The sequence below is a fragment of the Perissodus microlepis genome, chromosome 10 (assembly GCF_051167445.1).
Source record: "Perissodus microlepis isolate ML-2025 ecotype Zambia chromosome 10, ASM5116744v1, whole genome shotgun sequence".
In the NCBI taxonomy this organism is placed as follows: Eukaryota; Metazoa; Chordata; class Actinopteri; order Cichliformes; family Cichlidae; genus Perissodus; species Perissodus microlepis.
In genome coordinates this window covers 31,748,236-31,758,449 of record NC_140470.1, presented here as the reverse complement: position 1 = coordinate 31,758,449, position 10,214 = coordinate 31,748,236, and the positions used below count along the sequence as shown (strand labels likewise).

The window sequence follows — 10,214 nt, the reverse complement described above, 5'->3', positions numbered from 1 at the left end:
AAGCTTATCAGTTGGCATGATTGTTAGATAATGGTGATATCTTTAAAAAACAACAGAGATGAACCAGGAAAACACCAGCTTAGCTGAAAGGAGCTGTTTGATCGGGTTACTTGTTGTTGCGCTGGAGGGAGTGGCTGAAAACTTCATCCTGATTTGCTCTGCTTCAGGTTGTGTTAATTTATTCATTCTTATGGCAGTTTCTGTGGCTGTGATAAGGTCCACTACGGGCAGCTGTAGCTGTCCTGTCTAAAAAGATCTTCATCTATTTTCCCTGACTGTCCTTGGGTTGATGACCCCCCTGTATTCCAGTTCATTTCCCTGCGACAGCCGACCCTTGTGAGTGTCGCTTGTGTTTTCTGTTTTACTTGGATAGTCTCGTGTCCTGTGTCCAGTGATTTGAGCTTTGCTTTCCCCTGTCTCATTATGTCAGATTAGTCCCAGCTGTGTTTCCACCTGTTCCCCATCATACCGTCACAATGCTGTGTTTTTCTCCTCTGTGTTTCTGCTCAGTTCCTAGTTCTCAGTTCATGGTTTGTTTTCTAGTTTGAGTTTCTTGTTTCCAGTTTCTCCTTTAGGTTTGTATTTGTCGTGAGTTTTTCCAGCAATAAAGCTGCCGTTTTGAGTTTATTCTTGAGGCCTACATACGGGTCCTCATCCTGCTTGCCATACAACACAACCATGACAGTTATTGCAAAGATACACCAGCCTTAATGCAGAGGATAAGCCATTCAAGTACAGTTGGACTTCCTCATCAACCGCCCCAGGCGTAAACACCTCCAGACCATAATTTCAAAGCAACAAAAATACAAGACCACAGACCAAAATATGACTGGCTTTGACCTCACAAGTAATGTAATTAAACAGCACCTTTCAGCTGAGCTGGTGTTTTATCCGTTCATCTCTTTTGCATTCCTCATCCTCATCCTCTCAAGATTTCCTCATTCTCCAACAGTCTGAAAAAATAAACAAAAAGTGACCAGCTTCACAAAGTGTAACAAAATGAAAATGTGATATCTGTCATGGTCTGGAGTCTAGTGACTTTGTGGGGGTTTTGTGATTATTAATATTCATCACTTTAAGTTCTGGTTATTTGTTAATGATTTCTAGTGTTTAGGTGTTACTGTGCCTCCCTTGTGTTACCTCTTGTCATTGTTGTCTCTGCAAGCTCTTACTAAGTCCAAAGGATTGTACTTTATCCTTTAGTGTCACCAACATCACTGTGGAACAAGGTGAAAGGATAGTGATCCTCCATCAATCCATCTTCCAAGTTTCCATGAAAATCAGTCCAATGAGCTGGGCACAGTGATGTGTGGAGGCAAGGCTCCAGCTGAGGCCTTTGCTGACACATATCAGGACACTGTCAAGGCCTCAACAAACAAATACAGTGGAACCCCGGCTTACGAAGACCCGTTTAACAACAAATTCAAGTTACGAAGGCACTTAATGGCAATATTTCTGCCCTTGGTACAACAAAATAAATTTTTTTAATTAAATTCCATGATGTTATGTACACGTACACGTACATATGTATGCATTTATATGCATGCTTTCTTCAACCTCCGCCACCTCCTCCTCCACCAAGAACTTCATCTTCAGCCAGCATCGCCTCACTCAAAAGGCGATGGAAAAAGGTGCTTCAACTTACGAAGATTCTGACTTACGAAAGACCCTCTGGAACGAATTAATTTCGTAAGTCGGGGTTCCACTGTACTTTTCCTACTTGGTGAGGTTTTGATATTCCGTCAAAGCACACAATCTACTCTTTTAATTGACATCTGTATTATGTTGTTGTCTTTTTTTGTGCAATATTTTGGCAGATGTGCAATTTCCATAACCCGTCCACCCTTATTTATTATTTATTATAGTGTAATGTACATAATGTTCCTATTTTTTTCTTTTTCTTTTGTATATTGTCTTTTTCTTTCGCACCTTGTGGACTTGTTACATAATTTGACTGTGCAAGCAACTGTACAATGACAATAAAAGTTCTAAGTTCTGTTCCTGATGCTGGTGTCTCCATTCTTGATGTATTATTGGATATTACATAATCTTGATTTCATGTCTTGAGCCATGTATTGGTATTTGTGACACTGTTCTGAATTGGTTTGTCTTTGTAACTTTGAGTAACAGGGCCTTTTCTACCATTATGGGCAGTTACTCTATAGCCTCTTTTTCACTAGTACCTACTCGACTCGCCCGACTCTACTCAGTTTTTGGGGTTATCTTTTAGGTGGTAGTTTTTGGTACCAAGTGCATTTTTAGCATCAACTTGGCCAGGGTTCCAAGAGAGCTGAGTTGAGCCCAAAATGTGACGTCAAGAGACTGCATGCCACTGGTTGTCCAGAGAGTGACATCACTGGATGAGTCATGTATGTGATTCCTTTAAAAAAAAAAAATCATACCGTCCAATTTTGAAACCTGGTAACTGAGGAAATGGTTACACACAAAGCAACACCATGGTCCAATAATAGGTTGTAGACATTCACAGTCAGTTTAGCAGCAGGTGCACCATTGCCACAAAGTTCTTCATTGTTGTGTTTGTGTTGCATACAAATGATGTCACAAGACTTTTGCTTTAACAACCCCACCCACACTGAGGTGGTACTCAACTGCAGTGAAAATTGTCCAAAGCCAGGTAGAGTAGAGTCAAGTTGAGTTGAACTGAGTAGGTGCTAGTGGAAAAGAGCCAACTGCTGTCTTGACCTGTGGCATATCTCAAGGTCCCATATGGGGTCCAATTGTGTTTTCATTGTATATGCTACCATTTGGGTGTGTACTTAAAAAAAAGAAACAAACACGATCAAACAAACAAACAAAAATATCACTTGCTTATTACTTTTAAGCTGATGATATTCAGATATTACAGCCAGACAACAATTCATGTGCAAATTGCCTAAATGGTTTTTTGTTTTGTTTTTCCACTAATTTTTAGACCAATACTTGTACCTGACAATTTTCAGAAGAACTTTTTATTTTGCTTGTTAAGCCACTTATCACAGAGCTATGGATCATTCAAGCATTAAAATGCATCTAACTCAGTAGGCAAACAAGTGCTGTCTCTACACACGCCAGGCATCTTAGAACAGATGGGAGATGTATCTGGCTCTTTAGCTGATCAGTCTACTGTTCACTGAAGCCTCTTAAGAAATCAATTCAATTAACTTGCTTATAAACCTCACTTGATCCCCATTATACTATTATTCATTTTGCAGAGTTCAAATTCAACTTTTGCAATTTGAGTTCAGTTCACTGAGGCACATGGGGGTCAGTAAAGGAAATGTGAAGTGTTACCATGGATACATGTCAACAATGTCCAAATATTGATATACCCCAAAAGACAAAATGTTCCTCTGCCACCTCCAACATTTTTTTTTGTTATCTGCAAAACAAAAGATATTTCTTTTTCTTTCTTTTTCTTTCTTTTCTTTCTTTCTTTTTCTTTTTTTTTTTTTATATTTTTTTTACGTGAGCTCTTAAAATGTGTTTCATGCATAGTTAGGCTCAGTTTTGTGGGGTGGTGCTTCATCTTGTTCAGCATTTTGACTGTTCTAAAAGAAATTGCAGAAAGGAGAGATCACTTGGAAGAATTTGAACATGATTTATTGAGATAGAGAAATGAATGTATTTGGGGATTAGACAACGTTGACCCATCATGCAGAACGGAATCCCAGGGTTTCAGCTTTCCATTGAGTACAGTTTAATTTAGACCTGTTTTTGTCAGAAAAATCACCATCTGATCACAGTGAATTCCAGCTGCAGTTTGCTTATCAAGTTAGCTAGCCATCCTTAGTTTAAAATTCCAATTGAAAAATCCACTGTTGTCCTTCTGCTGCTCAGCATAGCAAAAAACTGAATGGGAGACAGAGCTAGTTGATTACTCCTGTGCACACTTCACAATTAGTACAAGTAGATTCATGGTTCATTGATAAAGTCTTTACTTGTGTTGTAGTGAAAGTTTCAGATTTTGCTGTGTCTGTGGGAGGAAGTTTGGAGGAAGTAACCTCCCCATATACACACCTTTGTCTGACATGCTATAAAAAGCTCAGTCGGGGTAGCAGAGGACACAATATCACCATGGAGATCATTGTGTTTTTCTCGCTGTTGCTTTCAGTCTGCACTGTTTCAGCAAATCTGGCTGAAGCAGATAAGTCTTCAAACCAACAACCCTGTCCACAGGACACCCAAGCTGTGCTGAGAGCGCTGACCGCCTCAGTGGCTGTGCAGAAAGAGCGGATCACGGTCCTACAGAAAGAGACTCGAGGTACAGTATCATGTCAGGTAGTCAGAGAAGTAACAGCAAAAACAAATTGGCATATGATCCAGTGTTGTGTTAGAGAGATATCAGTGTCACTCATAAATATTCAGAATGACTGAAATGACAAATGACAAACATTCATGGTTTTGTTTTCTTGTGAAAATTTATATTTTGTATAGAAATGAAATATAAAAGTAAGTATAGAAATATTGGCCCAATCCTTAAAGAAATTGATGGTCCAGGGAAATAAATTTTATTTTGCACTTATTTCAGAACAGACCGCAAAGCTGAAGAGTGAAATTGACCAGCTGAAGCTGCAGTCTACAGGTATTGTGTGGAAATCATCATGGCTCTGATCATTTCTAACTGTTAAAAAAATCTGCAGCTGACACATTTTTGATGCTAAAATATAAAGGGTGTAAATATTTGACTTAAAACTCTGTGGATCAGCATGTGTCACTGCTATAAATCTGTCCACCAGGTGGCGCTACTGTGCTAGAAAATCTGTAGTTCATCACAGAGGCAACTTGACCACCAGCAATGTTTTTATTTGTGGTAAAGCAGGGAGAGAGCGAGGGCAAATGAGCTGCACTGCAGTCTTTCAGCATACGGGGCAGCTGTGGCTCAGGTGGTAGCAGCTCATCTACCAACTGGAAGGTTGGTGGATCGCTCTCTGGCTCCACATGCTGAAGCTTCTTTGGGCGAGATGCCTCTATCAGACTGTGTTAGACAAAGCTCTTAGACAAAGATTAAAACTATGAGTATGAATACAAGCACATTGTGTGGTCAGCTGAGTAGAAAGGTGCTATGTAAGTATAATCAATATTGGTCACCTGCTCAACCAGCAGAGCTATAGTGGCATGATAACGCCATTGTTTACATACAGTCTAGGGTTCATGTCTAAGTGAAAGAGAGAGGGAAACACAAAGTGGAGAGTTGACAGACTGTGGATAAACATGACAGCGTGAAACTGCACAGATTTCAAATGAGAATCAGTTTGTTCAGTGATGCAGTCAAACAAGTCTGCTTCTTCAACTATTCTCCACCCAGCACCTGTAGGAGGTGTGGTCCTGTGGCTCTGCAGTGTGTGAGGTGGAGGATGAGGGGACGTGGGGGAGACCACCGCTCAGTGTAGCATGAACAGAATGAGAGTCACAGTTACTTTCTTACTTACAGATAAAAACATGTGAATCACTGTGCTGTCAGTGAGATTGTTTGATTTCTTTGCTTTTTTCAGATCGTGCAGCAAAGCTGAAGACTGAGATTGACGCGCTGAAGCAGGAGCTACAAGGTACTGTGTGGAAATCTTATCTGACGCATTTACTGGCTGTGCAGATGTTTTACTTTTGGTGGATCAACATATGTCAGTGCTATAAATCTATTCATAAAGTGGTGTCACTGTGTTTGAATATTTTTATTTTATTCACAGAGATAACTTTAGTACACACAGTGTTTTTACACATCAAGTACAATTACTGGATCAACTTTTCTGAATTACATTATGAAAAAAGAATTTCTGAGGGACTCTAGGATAAAATTATGGAAAAGAAATTGAATTCCTGGAGAAATTTACCAAGAAATACATATTGCCTCTGAGACTTCATATAGTTTTTATATGTATGGACCTCTGTATTTTGGTAATTTTCACTTTTAGCATCTGCTACGGCTGGGGTGTTAAACTTTAAGCCCAGGGGCCAGAATTGACTTACCGAACACTCCAATCTGACCCACTGGTCAGCTTAGGAAAATATGAACAAGGCCATAAACTTTTGGACTTGTCACTGTTTCAGTGAGAGTTCTGTATTAGTTATTATTAGTTTTATGGCTTTTCCTACTCATAAAAACCTCTCCATGGTCATTTATACTACGCTAAAGAAAAAAAGAACTAGACAAAGAATTAAATGGCAGAAACATCATGTTTTTTCTCTCCTAACGAAATCTGTCATCACTGAAAAATGAGTTTGCTCTAAGGTTTAAAATACATTGGCACAGATGTAGGGTGAGAGCCACTCAGGGCTGGGATTTAATCCTGACTGACTGTATATTTGTCAGACCTTGATGAAGACTCAGACTTGATACATGTTAGTCTATTTTAATGTTTTATTTTTATATGATCTTGTCAGAAACAGGTGACCCCACGAACTCCTGTTTTGTATTGAACTTATGTTCACCCTGCTGATGAGCACCTGTTGGATAAGCATTTAAAGCCATGCACAGTTTCCTTTTTCCTGTTTTTTGAAAACTGAATGACATTAAACTGAGCTTATGTTTTTCTGAAGCACAAACCAAAATGCAACTAAAAGACTGAATAACACAGTTTGTTGTCTTGGCAGAAGCTACAAAATAACTTCCTGTCTGATCTAAAGGACGAGTTTGGGATCCTCAAAATTAGATTTGATCAAATTTCATTTTCAAGTCACAGAGTTTGATTTCTTCTGTGACAATGAAACGCTTCCAGCTGTCAAACATTTCTTTCATTGGAGATTAAAGTTTTTGTCATGGTCACTTTTTTGGGAAGAGTCTAACTCTACAACAGGAAGTTTAAATAATGACATTTCTCTCTCTCTCTCAGCCACACATGTGGCTTTCTCAGCAGCTGTGGTTCTTCCAGGCAGTGGACCATACATCGGACCCTTTAACACAGAGACCACTCTGATCTTCAAACATGTTATCACGAACATTGGAAACGCCTACAACCCATCCACAGGTAATAACACTGAATGTCACTTCTCAGCTATGTTGATGTCAGGCTGATGTTCCAGATGTTCTAACAGCTGATTTTCCATTTAACAAAAACAAATGTCCCACAGGTATTTTCACTGCACCAGTGAGAGGAGCCTACCACTTTGAGTTGCACATGTTTGGACATGGTGGTGTTGCTGTAGGTGCTTATTTGTACAAGAATGAAGGGCTCATTGTTATTGCATATGAACACCAAACAGCAGCTGGAGAACTGAGTGGCTCTAATGGGGCCTCACTGCTTCTAGAGGTTGGAGATCAGGTGTTTGTGCGTCTCCTCGATGGTAGAAGGATATATGACAATCAAAATCATCATACCACCTTCAGTGGTCATCTGATTTTCACCATGTGAGAGGTGTGACAGCTCCAACACTTCCTGTTTGGCCTGTCCTGTGTGGGCGGAGCTTAGCCATTTTTAGAAGTAAAACAGGAAGTAAATCGCCTGCTGGAATCAGTTTCTTGCTCTCTCTCTCTCTCTCTCTCTGGTTGGGTTCTAGTTTTGTGTTTATTTGTTTCTACTTCTCTGAATCTACTGACTCAGATAATTTACTTCTTCTTCTTATCTTTGATTCAAATCAATCCAGTTAAATGCTCAGTGATTCTCTTCTCTTTGTCCTTTCTTTGAGTCGGCTCTTCATAAAGTGCTGCTCCTCCATTAGGTCATGACTATTTTCTACAAGTTGATAAACTGCATCATTTTTTATTGGCTCCACTGTCCTGTGTTGGTCAGTCTGTTATTTTGGTGACTGCTGGCCCACATGTTTGCTTTTAACTGGAGTCTTTCCTGTTAAGTTGAGCAAAATCCAACAGTTCCTCTTTTTCTCTCCTTTGATAATCATGCAGGTGTTTTTCTTAAACTCTTAACAGATGTTAAACTTAATCTGACCATCATGATAAAAATGTAAACAGCTGATTTAGGTTGATATAAAAATGTGTGTCAGTGCTGTGGAGGAATTTCTAGAAGCTGAAATGTTTCCTTATTTTTCATCTGAATCCAAATGCAGACACAGATAACTGACTGTAAACTTACTCGGGTTCATTTCTTTAAATTCTTTACTTTCAAAATAAAAGCATCTTTGAACCAGCATTGTTGATTTCTTTTCATGTGTTTTACACATAGAGCAGCAATCAAATCTACACATGCTGGGAGTTACTATCACAGGTGGAAACGCAGAATGAGTCCTGTCCCTGAACAAAAACTAACACACACACATAAAGAGGAGGGAGAGAAAATGGTAGGCCAGCACAGAGAGGATTGGGGGACTATGACAAATCGTGACTTTAATAATAATAATAAGGAGAAGAACCAATAACATTATCGTATGTTTAATCGTTTTAACAACAAAGTTTTCCCAGTTCAATGTCTCTTTTACAGAGAAACAGAAATAAACATTGTTTCTCTTAACAAGTTTTCTGATTAGTCACGGAGGAAAACTTCAACAAGTACATTCTGGTTAAACTTTCCATATGGGATAGGTGGATAGTAAAATCTGGTTATATAATTGGAAAATTCCCCTTTTTTCCAACATTACAAGTTTATCTTAAAGCTGGGATTCCTTCTGGGCCAAAATATATATATATATATATTTTTTTTTTTTTTTTTTTTTTTTTTTTTTGTGTCCCGTTTGGATCTTTAGCCATCAGAATTGTTGTCTTAAGGCCAAGAAAGATGCCAAGCGGATTTATTTTACCAAGTGGATCATCATGGCCTTGCCATATTGGTCCATTTGATTGACCTTTATTATAATTATGTAGTTATTTTATTTTCGGTTGCTACAAACGGGACAGACGTGACTGGGGGATAGGACAGGGAGAAAGAATGAAAGAAAGAGAGGGAGAGAAAGAAAACCAAAGGGGAGAAGAGACGGTGAGAAGGGGGGGAAGAAAGAAAAAAACAAACAAACAAACAAACAAAACGCCTGGATCACCTGTATGGAGAAAAAAAAACAGAAGAGAAAGCAAACAACAAAGAGCAACATAATAAAAACAGGACCATCACAATAAACTAGCTAGCAGTAGATAACAGTAGATACTAAATAATAAACGATATTGTGCAGCACGCAAGATAGACAGCGCACAATGTGCTTTGAGGCAGCAGCCAAGAAAGGTGTAGTCCGCGTCTGTGAACACCCGTGTGTACACCTGTGTGTACACCTGTGTGGATCAGCATGCTTGTATTCCAAAGGTTTCTCCATGTAACGATCTGCTAGGGAGTGTGGGGAGCCATAGCCCCGTCCACCAGGGTATGAAGCAGGTATGGAGGAGATCCAGGCCCCAGATATCCAGAGGCCCCAGAGTACAAGGACCCGAGGAGGACCACCAAAGGGGGGGGGAACCGTGCCACCCTCCTGGGAAGAGCTGAGTAGAGCCCCAAACGAGAGGTCACCCCGCAGCTACGGAGCAGAGGCCAGAGGGGGTTGCAGTGGCGTGCCCGCGGGCTCCGCCGGCAGCCAGCTGTGCCAGAGAGGACCGAGCTTCAGGCCCAGAGGCCAGAGGCCTGAGGGCATCCCACCCCCCGGAAGGAGCCCAGCCGGGCCACAGGCGCCCGGCCCCGCCAAGTAGCCACCAGGAGTGAGCCGGTACATGCATGAGCGCCCAGCCCCAGATGACAAGGACCACCAACACACCAACGTCTAAGGGCATCAGCCACTGGCAGGGAGTGTGGTGAGGGGAGATAGGCCTCCGTACTTTAGAGGGCCTGAGATGTACCCAGAGAGGTTGAGTCTAAGACCCAACCTGACATATAGACACAGACAAACAGGCACACGCGGACACAGACGTGCATTCCCACCCCCATATGCACAACCAAATACTCGGCACTCACCCAACGTGTAGACAGACACAAATAGACACTGCACAGACAGTCGCACTCCCCAAACATACTCTATATCCCAGGTCCAGGTACCCCCGCCCCCAGAGGGGCAAGCCGCACCTAGACCCAGGAGATGTAACCCTTCTCTCTGGGGTGGAGGCAAGCGGACCACCTCCTTATCTGCAGTAGCAGGGAGGCCCCGCATCCCAGACCCCAGTCTGACGGCCAGCAGCACCTCCCAGCCCCCCAGCCCTGACGGCTAACAGAACCGGGGTGAGTGAAGACCTCAAACCTCCCTACGCCCGCTCATATGTAATGTTGTTGTGTGCTGTTCTAAAGTGCATTTAAAACTCAGGAGAGCATGGTACTAGCTTCCTCTCAGAGAGCAGCACGGCTCCTCCCGAAAAC

General features: G+C 41.3%; 1 protein-coding gene across 1 annotated transcript; it reads left to right on the top strand.

Moving 5' to 3' along the window:
• The first annotated feature begins 4,048 nt into the window (after nucleotides 1–4,048).
• LOC146379681 (complement C1q-like protein 2) lies at nucleotides 4,049–8,075 on the top strand. Its single transcript, XM_084941009.1, has 5 exons — nucleotides 4,049–4,261; nucleotides 4,529–4,582; nucleotides 5,493–5,546; nucleotides 6,828–6,962; nucleotides 7,066–8,075. Exons 1-5 carry the CDS (start codon nucleotides 4,075–4,077, stop codon nucleotides 7,344–7,346), a joined length of 711 nt encoding a protein of 236 aa, XP_084797135.1. The 5' UTR covers nucleotides 4,049–4,074; the 3' UTR covers nucleotides 7,347–8,075.
• Nucleotides 8,076–10,214: the final 2,139 nt, after the last annotated feature.